General features: G+C 34.0%; 1 protein-coding gene across 1 annotated transcript in view; it reads left to right on the top strand.

The window, feature by feature from the left end:
• spo11 (SPO11 initiator of meiotic double stranded breaks) overlaps nucleotides 1-8798 on the top strand; it is a 29926-nt gene extending 21128 nt beyond the window's left edge. The window contains exons 7-13 of the mRNA XM_039735800.1: nucleotides 4013-4049; nucleotides 4417-4526; nucleotides 5146-5245; nucleotides 7036-7073; nucleotides 7422-7498; nucleotides 7826-7937; nucleotides 8133-8798. Of these exons, the coding sequence (XP_039591734.1) occupies nucleotides 4013-4049; nucleotides 4417-4526; nucleotides 5146-5245; nucleotides 7036-7073; nucleotides 7422-7498; nucleotides 7826-7937; nucleotides 8133-8252 (594 nt within the window). The 3' untranslated portion in view covers nucleotides 8253-8798. The remainder of the gene's footprint in view (nucleotides 1-4012; nucleotides 4050-4416; nucleotides 4527-5145; nucleotides 5246-7035; nucleotides 7074-7421; nucleotides 7499-7825; nucleotides 7938-8132) is intronic.
• The last annotated feature ends 6207 nt before the right edge of the window (nucleotides 8799-15005 follow it).

Raw genomic sequence — 15005 nt, 5'->3', positions numbered from 1 at the left:
GAAAGTGGTACTGAAATTATTTTATTAATCATGTAACTCTGAAATATGACATTTGGGATGACATTTCATATGAGCATAAAATGGTTTCTATGTTTTGATATTTCCAATTAGGTTTGTTCATACAAAACTAACATTGTTTGTAGGCAGTTACCAAGTTATTGGGTAAATTATAATGTTTTCTTTCATGCTGTGGTAAGGTCATGGATAGCAGGGTAGATTGTGTGTCCCTTACGTATTTGTGGATTCTGAAACGATTTTCTAAGGTAATGTCAAATGAACATTTGCATACTCATTATAAAACCTGGGTGGCATTCGCCATATACAATTTCCTGTATTAGGAATTTGTAATTTTTCACACACCCCAACTTACTCTCCAGAGACACACAGTTTTGTGGTCAGGTATTTGTACAGCACGCCTACAGCAACTTCAGGAAAAGGGCCTTAAGGACCCAACAGAGAAGCTTTCCTTCTGTCACTACCAGAATTCAACCAACAACCTTTGAATTGTTATCCCAAATTTTTAAGCCAGAGCCACCAATCCATTATAAGAGTATTCCTTTTCAACATTTAAATATTTTATTTTCTGCATAATTGTGCATTATGTATTATAATCCATTAATAAGTTGTGTTTTTGTAGTTTATATTCATAAAGCCACTACCTTTCTAGTGCTGTCTAAAAAATTTAAGAAATTATTATCGCATAATTATTTGATTTACCCTATGTGATTATTGCTACACGTTGGTACAGCTAGCACTGTTACCTTGCAATAATGAGATAAGGGTTCATGTCCCAAGTCCTCCCTGTGTGGAGTTTACATGCTTTCCCTGTTTCTGTGTGGGTTTCCAACAAAGAAATGTAGATTATGCAAAATGGGCATGCTAAATTGGCGTGTGTGTGTACATCCTGTGATGGACTGATGCCTTGTCCAGAGTTTGTTACTGCCTTGTGCCCTGTGCTAGCTGGAGTAGACTCCAACCTGTGACCCTGGTCTGGATGAAGCAGGTTAGAAAATAAGATATGACATGATTATTGCTACAGTCTTGCAGTGATTTATCTCTCTCGCATGTTTAAGTCCAATGTTTTTAGTATACACAATACACACAATGCTTTTCCCATAGCTGTAATTACTTGGAGAGTGGGATAATTGTTTACCTCTTTCAGTCAGAAAAATTAAAATTTTCATTTGAATTTTTCTGTAGGTGCTCCAGTTTAACATTCACATTTGTGTTGAGGTAACCGAAAACTTTATAGGAAATTGGCCACATGTAAACGATTGCACTCTTTAATCACCTGTAACATCAAGGGTAGGTTCCTCTCCTAAGCTCAATGCTACATTATAGGCACCATACTTCACAGCCCTAAACTGATGTAAACATGTTGAAATTAGGACTTATTTAAACAGCAGAGTATTACATCTGTTCTTTAACTGAGCCCCATGTATCACAGAAAAATACACATTGTTACCATGGCACATAAATGTATACAAGCAACATAAAATGCATGATATTAACAATCAATTCCATAATGCAGTGTTTCCCAGACTCAGTCCTTGGGACCCACTGTGGCTGCAGGTTTTTGTTCCAACCAGATTCCTAATCAGTGACAACACTTGATAACACTGCGCTCATTTAATTAGCTGGTATTTTTTTCTCTTATTCGACATTCAGAAAAAAGCATGGCAGCATGAATTTTACATTTTTAAGACATTTACAAATACTTCTGCTTTTTCTATAAATTTAAATGCTTAACTCTTTTGTTGATTTCATTATATTTTTCCCTTTCTCTGTGCAGTCTTCCCCTTTCGTTGCATCTTATTTATGACAATTAAAAATGAGCAGATACACAGGCAAACAGCACAGAATAATCAAAGGCTGAAACTACTTTAGCGTCAGACCCACTAATTAGTAAATAATGGATTAATTAAACAATTAGAACACCTTGAAAAGTAGAATGAAAATCAAGATGAAAATAATGTTAAAAAGAAAAAAATATATTATTTCTATATAACTGCTTGGTGCATTTTAATATTTTTTTTTTTTTAGCAAACAATATAGAAACTAGTTTTCTAATTCCTTTATTGTCCCCTAAACACAGAACTTGGGAAATAACAGTTCATTTAATTAGCCCAGGAGTTCAATTAAAAACAGAAGCTGGTTGGAACAAAAACCTGCAGCCACAGTGGGCCCCCAGGACCGAGTTTGGGAAACACTGCCATAATGTCAAAATAGTAACAAAAATTTGAAAATAACTTACATTTCTGACCTTTTGAAATTAGTTCAATAAGGAAGAGGCAGCATGCCTAAATTTACTTTTTACAAATCTCAGTTGTAAGACACAAAGTTAAGTAAAATACTGACATCTTAATGTCTACTGTCTATTTGTTACAGGAATAATTAACATGCTTAATTATGTTTTGAAGCTGCCCTGTAATTGCCTTGTATATAAACTTATACAAATGAATCTCAAAGTGTCAGAGATTGTGCCAGTTGCCTGTATGATGTGGCCTTAGTGAATGATGTTTAGCAAAAAAATATGACAAACACATTTGTGGATTCCCATTCTTTTTCTTGAAGATTTTTTTCCTGAGTACTCTCTGGCAGTTTTTCTTAGTGAACCATAGTGTTTATATCATCAGTGAGATAAACTCTGGTAACCCTGAGACACAAAAGCTGCTTTTACCTGGTTTATACAGGTCTAGAGCAGCAGGAATTCTTCTTGTGGTTTATTAAACTTCTTTTCTTATCACAGATAATTTGCCCATTTTGTCTTCTGAAACAACTTTCTTAGCTGACTATCATCAAAATGACAGTTTTGACATTTGCAAAAATAGCCACAGATGCTGGTCATGGGGGTGCCGAAAACTCCGCTCATGCTAGATGCTAAAGAGAGCACATGTAAAACCATTTTCAATTGCCTGGATGTTTAAATACATATCATTTGTTAAGTCTTTTGTGCAACTCTTCCACAAATATGTATAGATGTTTCTCCTCATCACCTCCTCATGCAATGGACATTGCAATTATCATAAACAGGAAGTGAGAAGTTAGTTGTATGAGGATAAAAATATGTGTAACATGTATATTCATCATAATCCATCCAGTCGTTTGCTACACCCCAATTTCTTCTCTGTCAAAAACTGTGAACAAACACAGTTGCTTCATTAGAGCAAGTACCCTGGAACACATGGAAAATGCCCTAGCAGTCTTAAATCAAAAATCTGAGTAGTATAACAAAGCAACCCAATGTTTTAGGTGCCTAATCTTGGAAAAGGGAGCTTGTTTACAGTATGAAAATACTGTATTGAAAATAATATTGCCCTATCTTATATGTACTTCATTGTAGTCATTTTCTTAGTTTAGTCTCCCCACCCAGTTGTAAAAGATTTGCTAAAACAGCATCTAGAGTCGTAATATGCGTTTCCTTTCTAAAAAATGTCAGTGCTACCCACTTTCTTGGCATAGGTCCTTGTCCCATTTATTGCTGGTGTCAGTTTGGGAATGATAATTCATCTCCTCTCATGAAAGCTTCTGCCAGCTGTTTACTGGCGAACAACTTATCTTGTAGTGAATACTTTACAGTTCTACTTCTGTCTTCACAGGAATTCACAAAATATGTAACCTAGTCCTGACAGTAAAACTATAACCCACAATCTTACTAAAACTTAACAGTGTAGTCAGAAAATGTTAGTTACTTTTTTTTTTTTTTTTTTTTATTGTGGAGTTTTATTTTCTAACCAGCTTTATAAGGAAGGCCATGGTTTATTTTGAAATGTATTATCCCTAAGGCTGACTTTATTTATTATTGATGTTTATGATTATTTTTTATATTGATTTAATTAAACTAATCTGTCATTTTTTGTCTTTGTTTATGTAATTTGATTGTTGTACAGCAAGATTTTGAGTAATGTAATGCCTAAGCAATAACATCTGAAAACTGGTAAAATTAATTTCACTTGTTTTGGAAGGCAGACCTCTTTTGGTTAAAGTCTATCTATTATTCTTGTCTGTTTAGGCAGTCCTGGTGCCATCTAGTGTTCAAGGAATTAAATGTATCCTTTCATTATGTACAGTACCAAAATTTTAAGTAAACAAGTACTATATTTGTTTTTCTTTGCTCCTTTTTAAAACTCTTATGATGAAAATATAATAATTCACTGCCCAGGTTGCAGATTTCTGCTTTTGACATTCTTAGAATGATATTAATTAATGTTGGTTTAATAAAAAGTTAAGCAAAAGTACACCTTTTATTGACTAACATAAAAAGTTAAGACAATAAAATGTGTTAATTTGCTTGACTTCCCATTGCATCCACAATGGCTAACATAGTACTACATCCTACTACTGTTGGTGTAATACTATTTTCTGATGCATAAATTAAGTCCGTGATAATATGCAAAATTTACCTGAACAGGTTAGATATATCCTCCTCTGCTCAATATTTACTGATCGTGGAAAAGGATGCTACTTTTCAGAGACTCTTGGATGATAACTTTCTTGGAGAATCGGCTCACTGTATTATAATTACAGTAAGTTTTATAAGGCACAAAAGCTGAGAAATCGATAAGTCATAAATAAAATACAGTTTCAGAGGGAGACAGAAAAAGGGTATAACTTATAAAATTAAGAGATTTTACACAATACTACTCATGTACTAAGATCTACATTATTATGGTGTAAACTACAATATAAAAAGATAAAGCCTATATTCCGTTAAAGTTGCCATATTTATTTACTTAAGTTATGTATCCTTCATGCAGTTGGGCCCTGTTTTTTAGATTTTCAGCATACAATTCTAAAATAAATTCTATAAACAAGTATTTTTTAGACAAACATACCACCACAACCACCTTACCAAATAGGATTTTCCATGCACATTACAGTTCCTTTTTTTTTTTTTTTTCATGATTACATATTTATTCATTTAGAAAATAGTCAGGTAAAGTATCTTTGCAAGGGGCAGGAACTACAGACTTTCAAGTTCCAGTGCAAATTTTTACATAATTAGATCATAGAACTTGTTACTTGAAAATGCAGTATTAAAATTAGAATGTAAAAAAGCAGCATTAAAATTAGAGTGTATTTATGTAGTTATAAATATCTTTCATAAAATGTATCTCTTGAGCTACTAGTTTGTTTTTATTGTAGGGAAAAGGATTTCCTGACCTAAACACTCGTCTGATGGTTAGAAAACTTTGGGAATTCCTACAGATTCCAGTGTTTGCACTTGTTGATGCAGACCCTTATGGTATTCATTCTACTTTTAAGCATATCTTGCTTATATATTCTTCAAAGTCTTGCTAAAATATTAGCTTTTTTTTTTAGTTTAAAGAACAACACTGAAAATAACACTTTGATGACAATATTGCAATACTGAATTTGACTTTACATTTTCTAGCTCAGAAGTTTTTCTATGTTTAGTTATTTTTAATTTACAATTATAGATGTTGTAGTAATGTTGTGTTTAGCACTGCTGTACAATACTAAAGATCAAGGTTTGGTTTCCACAACTTTTACTGTTTTCATGGGGCTTGAATGTTCTCTTGTTTGCATTGTTTTCTAGTACTTTAGTTTTACTTCTCAATTCTTAAATACAAACACATGTTAATCCTATTCATGAATATGTCCAGGAACGGACTGGCAATCTATCCTTTGATGGTTCCTGTCTTCCACTTGCTTTCTCCAGAAATAGTCAATCTTCACATTACACTGTGATTACATACACTGTATGAAGGAATGAAGCCAGTTTTAGGAATAGATGTATGGTTTATCATTCATAAACATCACCTGATGTGATATAGTTTCTTTTAAAAGTATTATATCAGCAATGCTACAGTGTAAATTCTCAGTATTTGTACCTTGTGAAATGAGTCTCAACACACTAAAAGAAGGTTTGGGGCAGCCACCCGTGTATTGTTCCTAGCTGCAAAAGGATTTAGAGAGCACAATTGGTGTTGCTGGTTTGAGTTCCCAAAATAAACTGCCCATGGTTTGGCAAGATGGAGGATTTATAGTCTGTAACCCAGAAGTGACGTCAGTCTCGGAGCCGAGACCGGAAGTGACGTCGAATTAGGCAGGTTTTCCCGTATTTGATCTGCAGAATTAACAGAAACCGGTTTAGGGCACCCCGCCACCCCATGGCCCGGCGGTTAATCACTTCCACTTATTAACAATATTTATGAACTTTAAAAGAGGTCTAAATTCAGTCCAAAAATGTGTAAAAATTATTTAGCCTATCAGAGCCATCTAAAAAATAACAGCGTATATATAAAACACAAAGAAATGGTTTTGGCAACGAGAAGTTTTGCTCAAAAATTGAAGCTAACTGACTAGATACTGCACAGGATAGTTGCTAAATGCAACTTGCACAATTTAATCCTATAAAATTTTACAATTCAAAGACTACTGACCAATGAGAAAAAATAATATGGCCTGTCATCTTTCACCCACAGTGATATTGGTTGAGAGCTATCATGGGACACACTAGGTTGAAAGATTGTTTTTCATGGTTATATAATGGCCAAAGAATATTAGGCTGTTTGACAAGACCAAGTGCACAACAGGAGGCCAACACTATGTTCTTCATGTTATTCCCCAGTTACATGACAATGCCCCATAAAGACTACTGAATAATTCAACATTGGTTTCTAGAACACTAGAGCAAAGTCAAAGACCGTCTATTGCCAAACATCATTCAACTATTGCGGGGAGGTCTAGAGTTCAAAGAATGATGAAGCATCCCACCATACCCAGTTCAGGACTTGTACAGTATGACATCATTTCAAGAAGCACTGAAGCCATTGTGAAGGCAAAGGGCCACTGTACTCCTCTTTAGATCCATGGTATTAATTTATAGTTAAGTGTTTTTATTATTTTCTCCAGACCATGTGTTTTTATATTTTGTAGATTCATGTTTAAATTTATTTTTAATTGCCTTTTTTCCACTCACACTTGTATATGAATTTTTTTTTACCACATTCACTTAATTTATAGTATACCTACCTATAAGTGAATATATAAAATTGTTTATTTTTTTAGGCATTGAAATTATTTGTATTTACAAGTATGGATCTATGGTAAGGAGAATATTTTATTAATTTTTCATGATGTCTGTTTGCTGAATAACTATAAAGAAGTTGTAGTATATGTAATTAAATACAAATACTGAACTACTGAATTTATTGTACATACAGAGGCTAAAATATATAGTACAGTAAGATAGAAACTATATACATGAGTTTTATATTTACTGAACACATTTTTAAATGATAAAATTTGAAGAGTGGCCATTTGTGAGCTTTTCAGTATTGCCACTTTTTAAAATGATGTTTTTACTGTTGTGAACGTTATATAGTGAGTTCATATATGCATAGGAAATGTTTTTAGATTACATCTGTGTTAACATAAATGTTATCTTTTGAAAGTCCATGTCATTTCAAGGTCATCGTCTTACTGTTCCATCTATTATGTGGTTGGGCCTTCTTCCATCAGATCTTGAAAGGTTGGCATAATCATTCTTTAATATTGTCACATGTAGTTTTAGGTAATGCATTAGTACACAAAGGTCTTAGTCCAGAAAGTAAAAAATTAATACTAGTTATCTGGGTGTAGATCAACTTTGAGCTGTAACTATTCACTTGTTTTCATCTTGTTAAATTTAAGATTTAAAAAAAAAAATCACTAGAAAAAGAAAATCAAGCAGCACCCAGTGCTTTATACAGGGCTTCCTAAATATGTTGTTCTTTAAGGAAACTGAACTGAAGAGACTATCAATAAGTTTTTTTTTGTGTGTGTTTCAGCTAAACACATAGTAAATAATTTGTTACAGACTTATCATACCAAAAGATGCCTTAATCCCACTTACAAAGACCGATTACAACAAACTTGCCAGTATGCAGAAGAGCCCCTACATTATGAGCCAGCCACTTTGGCAAAGAGAGGTAAGATATCTGTATCAAAAAGTTATATATATATTTTTTTTTTATATATTATATCCTATCTTGTGGATGTGGCTAGATTTAAATGTAACTGGGAAAATCTTAAACATAGAAATATACTGAATATACAAAATGATAATTTATGATTTGGTCTTGGTACATTTCATTTGTTACTTTAGATTTTCTTTTTATTGACAGATTGATATAATAAGAAATGGTAAGATGAAGGCAGAAATTCAGTCCCTGACAGCTTTAGCACCAGATTATCTTACCAGAGTCTATCTTCCTAACAAACTACACTTTGGAGGATGGATTTGATCTGCTGCCATTACTTTTTGTGTACTAAGGTCATAAAATAATTACATTCTTATTGTCTTAAATTTTGCAACAGAATTGTTAATGATGTTCAAATAGAGAGCTTTTTGTTTTAAATTAAAATCGCTACATTTTTGCAATTAATAAGAGCAGAAAATTTTTTTAATACCTTTAAAGTAAGCTAAGAACCCACCTGGGTTTCTTTAGTGTTAACAAAACTTTCAAATACAGTATATTTTCTTTATATTCTGTACTGCATAATTTAAGAATTCTAGGTTTATTAGTGCTCCCCCAAGCTAGTTTTGAGAAACTGGTACAAATGTAGTAATTACTGTATTGCTGACAGTGATAAGACCACTAAAAGTGAAGAAAATAAATTTTTTTGACTGTTGTTCCTGCTGTACCACCCTTTTTTTCATACAGCAAAAATATAATGTTCATGTTCCTCAACTGAAGTCTATTTAAGTCTCATTGATACCTTGTCCATTTCTATTGCAAACATATTGTACTTTCATGGACAGGTCCTTTACACCAATGCTAACTTTAAATATATCCATGCACCAATAAAAATACAAATACAGTTCCTGGAACAATATTATTTTACATTACCTCCCACAAGATATCTGATAATATAATCATATACTTTTTGTGTGTTCACGGTGTATAAGTTGACAAAACTGGCAAATATTCTCACTACTCTATAGATGAACACATCCATTTTTAAAAATAAAGACATTGTGTTAGTGAAATACTCTGGTTTATATATTGTTCATGAAGGTTTGTCAGACTTCAGCAATGTATCAAAATATTTTATTTAGCTAGGAAATATCAAGGAAATATTGCATACAGACCATACCTAGTCTATGCAACAAATGCAGCTGTCGTAGTTTTCTTTATTACACACAGGTTTTTATAAGGTGTAATGACTACATAAATGTTTCATTAACATGTAGCTAATAAATGCGTGGGAGTCGTATATGAGCAAACCATGTATAGGATATAAGAAACTTAAAGACAATCATAGGCTTAGTTATATGATAGTCTTTTGGCACTTATCAAAGTACAACAGCTGCACATTGGAAAGGTACCAACATGAAGCAGTTGAAGGGCACTGGGAACTTAAGAGACTATAATGCTAAAATGTTATAGTAAACAATTCACTCCAGAGTTGCTGTAACTGCATTCCATGAAACATTGAAGAGGTGTATTAACCAAGACATCCCAGCAATAGTTTAGACCTTTCCTATTTCTGAACATGTATTATTCAATTCCACACACTTGCTACTGTAAAAAGTCTCAATCTCAATCATAGAAATGCACATCGTCTCATTATATTCTTTTGTTCCTGTCTCCTCTGGACAGAATGTATCCAAAATTTTAAAAAGTTCCTAAAAGAGCACCCTCCCCTTTCTAACATTTGCCCAACATTATTAAGAAGACACTGGGGCAAATCTCTCCTGTTTCCTCAGAATCATTGGAAGGCTTGCCGGAACGTGTAAAGAGAGCACGTAATCACAATTTTTTATTTTTTGTCTTTAACGAAACCTACAAATTTGTCTAACAACAACAAGACAAAGCATAAAATCATTTAATTCATGATAAACTATATCAAAATAAACTTGGAAGAGCCTAAAAACTAAATGTGTACAAAGAGCTTAAAGTAAGTGTACAGTACATTAACACACAAGTTGACAGAAGAGCAGAAGCTGGGTTCAATACAGTATGTACAAAATGATCAGTTATAGAACAGTTTATGACATGGTGCACTTGTTGGCATGATTTGAATGTGAATGATGCATTCAAAGTACATAGGTAGAAAATTCCAGAAAAGCTACGTGAGCATTTGTGGAAGGATGTTGGGGTTTTTAGAGTAGTGTGAAGGTTAGAGAATTGCATGTTTTTCATGATGATGTGAGACAAGCAGTCTAGTGTTTTAGGAATAACACCTTTGTTGGAATGGATGTGAGCCATTTGATGGTCATTCAATCATTTTAATCATGTAAGAACTCCTAGCATTAGCAGTTTAAATCTGCAGACTGTTTATAACAAATAAACAAAAATGTCATCTGTTAGAAAAAAAATTTAATTCTTTGACAGCCATTTTTTCTGCCTAGTTTCAGATAAATGCAAGGCTCCATAAGTACTGCATTCAGTAAGAAAGGAATAATTAAAAAACAGACTGCTCATTAACAAGTAATAAATAGTCTCTTGCAGACTATATATACCTGAAGATGCTTACTACATTAAGGAAAAATAAAAACTGCAAGTAAACTGCAATAATGCAGTACACTCCTAGGGTGATAAAGGTGTCATAAAGTAATTTTATCATAGGTAGTTTGCTTAGATTTTTACAATGGCCAGCCTAAATTACTCTAATAACCAGGCCTTCATTTGGGCCATTACTGCATCTAATACTGTATCTCTCCAACCTGTGAAAGACCTTTTTTTTAAAAATGTCAGTTTCTTCCAAAACATCCTTATATCGTGTCTGTGATGTCAAACAGTTTTCACTACAGTCATTTGGACATGCCTCTACTACTGAGACCTTAGGACACTAGTCAGACCCCATGTGATGTGTCTGAAGTTTTTTCAGAGGTTCTTCTCAGGCAGAGGGTGCATCAAAGCATTCCCATGACAGTTTGATTATCCAGTGTCTATTCCGTGCTCAGACCACTGCCAGGTAAACTTGAGACCATCATTTTGGTTGAATTTTGCATTGGCTACAAACAGGTCACAACAAATAACAAATAAATAAATAAATAGTGTTATTTATAGGATACTGTCTAGGCATTCCTTGCACCAACCCATATGTTCAATCTGCCCCCCATACAATTGGGGTTTACAAACAAACTTCCATGCCTGCTTCTACTTCTATTTTCTACTTCTGCTTCTATTTTCGTGATTTAAGAGGGTTTATTAATTTTTTTGATATTTTTTAACAATATGTGTTGTTTTTTCAGTACAACTTTGTTTAATTGTTATCACCATTTTGTGATTTTTGGATTCTTTACATTACTACAGTGCAATGCAAGTGGTGTAATTGATTACTACACAGTGATGCACACTTCATAAAACATTACAGCACCAAAAAATAGAATTCAAATAATGATAAAAATTTGAAAACAAAGATAAAAATATTAATTTCCATGTAACTTGCATACTGGGTTTGAAAATAAATCAACAAATGTAAGAATTAAAATAATACAAAAGACTGGATGGGTCAAATAAAGTACTATCTATCTACAGTATCTATTTATGTCTGTTGTATTTAGATTGTGTTTATAGAATGTATTTATATTATGTATTTATAGAAGCATGTACAGCATCTGTTGATATGTCATGTGTTGACTATCGGGGTACAAATTTAAGTAACAATAAAAAGAAACTTTCTGCTGATACTAGTAAACATACAAAACATCTATCAATACCTTTTCAGAATCCATTTATTTTCAGCATTGGATGCCCAACCTAGTTCTTTTCCAGGTCATATTCAAAATCATTCTTATTTCCCCACTGCTGCCTGTTACATTTACTGTTGCCAGTTAACCCAGATTGCAAGCATTTGGGTTGACCATTAAAACTGTAATACTGTACCTAGAGGAACAATTTACATAGGCATATGGAGAAATTGTAAACTCCACACAGGCTGTGACCAGGTTTGGATTTAGGCACGGTGAGGTAACTGTGAGATGATGATCCCCAATAATTGGTACTTTTTTTAATATCCTTACTAGCCCATTGATTAAATGTCAAGTTTCATGGAAAAAATGTAAAATGCCTTGATGAAGTTGAGAAAAATAATGGACATAAAACAAAAACGAAAATTGGTGAACATGCCCTGTAATAGTGAGAAACTCTGGAAGGTAATACATTAACTAACACACAAGCTGTGTGTTGAAATGGTGCTGGCTTCACAAATGCATACTTTGAGGAATTGTGCTGTACTTGCTTTTTTGCAAGGTCCGACCATAGGAGCTTTTCAGTGTAAACTTGCTGACGATCGGGTATTTCACAAACATCACTGAGTTGTGCCATGTCAACCCTATGAGATGGTATCATCCACTTGTCATCCATATGTATAAAATTTCCTTACACTGTGGTTGAATGTAATTAGCAGAATGTATTTTTTAACCAGTTCATTTAATTTGTGGTCAATATCACATACAGTAGTATAACCCTTATAGTTAATTGGCAACATCTCTTACAGCATCCACTATAGCATCTTGTGACTCCAGAATAGCGTCCGTCAGTACACACAGCCAGATGGTCGCCCAGCAGTTTCTGAGGCATAGGTGTGTGCACAGCCAGCGGCCCGAGATGTGCTGGACACAGCAGCACCATTACCTCGGCATGGGGGTCAGCTTTGTAATATTGTCTAAAAGAATAAACAGGTGGTGGGCTGCAACTCGCCTTTTCACAGCGATTTTGATATCTGACCACTTCTATTTTATTTTGGGCACAGAGCGACTTTCTGAACTTAAAATTTCAAGTGTCTCTGCCATGCTGTATCTCTCCATCACTTTCCTTTTGTTGCTCATACCACTGCTTAAGCCAACAAATAGTATGTTTTTCCTTGCCTCCACATTTGCTGAGATTAATCTTTTTTCCAAATCCAATTGCAAAACACTGAACGCAGGGGGATATTTATATTAATTTGAAAAATCAAAATATGCAAAATTTAGGGAGGAGTCAGGGATGTAGACACGTGCTTGTGCATTAAAAATTCATGTTATTTGGGATTTATAAAGGCAAAGTGCATAGAGTTTTGCTTATGCACAGTTGTATGTATCTGAATTTTTTGTACGTACACACATTTCCAGTTTTGTCTGAAAACCATGGTTTAGTGTGAATTCTACGCATAGGGTTATACATGAGGCCCCTTGTCTGCAAGTGCCTTTATCTTTTGGGGATTACTAGGCTAGTTATTTGACTTATTTTCCTGTAAGCACATTTAAAGTACTGAATATTCAGAAATCCTCATGAATTTCTACATTTCATTGTGCCAACACTGCATTTGTATGCACAGCCTCTTGCATAAAATGGTTAGGAAATGTTAATTATCAATTGTAAAATTTCAGTTTCAATTTCTTTTATTGCATCTGAATAAATGTCTCTTCATATTAAGTTATCATGAGGGTCACGGTCACCCACTCCATACATTCAGTGACTTCATCTATCCATTGGTTAATATGTTTAATCAGGTCATGGTCAACAGCACTGGGCACAGGAAGAGAACCAGCCTTGGACAGGGTGTCAGTATCTGTATCTTTTTCTTTTTTAGGTCAGTTTATCTTAGAGCAGGGGTGTCAGGCATAGGCCCTGTAGGGAAACAGTGCCTATAGATTTTCATTCCAGTGTTTTTTTTTGTTTTTTTTTAAACTATTAACCAATTGCTGCGGTTAATGGAACAGACTTACCTAGCCTTAATCTTAAGTGACTTGCATTCTTAACTATTCTGTACATTTTGTTGTTTCTTTTAACCAAAACCAGGAACCAAACAATAATGGTGTGGCTTATTCGATGAGCTAATTTGATCCCATTTACATGTTTGTGTCCATTATACCATGCCTGTTACAAGAAAATAATTGAAAAGAAAATAGGTCTGAGAAATATGGATCTATTGTAGTTCACAAAATGTTGGATGGTGCTGTCAGAAAAAAAGAAATCATTTTAGAAATCTATGGTTTGCCAAAATATTACATAAGAGCATCATTAATAACCAAAGTTCTAATTAAGAAAACAGTTAGAATGAAAGTGGTGGCTGCCTAGAACCACTCAAGTTAGTTGGTCATTATTTGATTCACTTTGCATCCTATTGTCTTAGTTCCTGATTAAAAAATAATTACATGTTCTGAAACTTAAAAAGCAAGGCTATTACAATTAAGGCAAAAGAAGCATGTACCATTAGCAGCAATACTATTTAGTTACTAATTAAAGAAATGCCTAGAACGAAAACCATTGCGATACTTAAGAATCTCAGTTGGATACCACTTATTTACAGCTTCCAAAAGGTCTTTTGTACAATAAAAACTGTGAATATAAACAGAAGTACATTATGCTAATTATTTTGATGTACTAGGAAAATGTCACCTGGATTAATGTGTGCAGCTCTGGTCACCACACTACAAAAGCACTGTCTCCTGGGTGGAGGACAAAGACTAACGGCGATAGAGGGACAGGGAGTCTGCTGTTGCATAATATGATGTCTCAACCCACCGAGGAAAAAGTTTAGGGGATTGCTGCTGTTTCTGTCTCAAAATCCCTGGTTTGCAGGCAGGCTCTTTGTGTGAAAACTGAAAATTCAGAGAAATAAAACATTGAGTATTTACTAGAAGCTGTGCAGGGAAGAGCAACCATGTAAACCCCTGGGCTGAAGGACATGTCTTACTCCGAGAGACAAACCTGTTTAGTAGAGGAGCCTGCAGGAGACCTAACACAAATAAAAAATCTTCAAAGGTATCCATAAAACTGATTATTCAGGAGTTTTTCAGTTAAACAGTGAATCACTTAAGGGCACATAATGGAAATTAAACAGTTTAAAAATAGAAGTTGGGAGGGTTGTGGGATTCTGTAACAAACTGCCAACTCAAGTCATGATTTGCATCAGAAACCTAAAAACAATCTGAGCAAATAGAAGGACAACGTAGCTATTAGCTAATCAGCTTGATGGATGGAATGGTATCCTCTTGTTTGTCAGATCTCTTATACTGTATTACTGAGTGTTTAAAAGTTGAAGAGCTGCTGGCCAATGGTGTT

The sequence above is a fragment of the Polypterus senegalus genome, chromosome 14 (assembly GCF_016835505.1).
Source record: "Polypterus senegalus isolate Bchr_013 chromosome 14, ASM1683550v1, whole genome shotgun sequence".
Lineage (NCBI taxonomy): Eukaryota > Metazoa > Chordata > Cladistia > Polypteriformes > Polypteridae > Polypterus > Polypterus senegalus.
The sequence above is the reverse complement of the archived record's forward strand: the minus strand, read 5'-3'. Positions and strand labels throughout refer to the sequence as shown.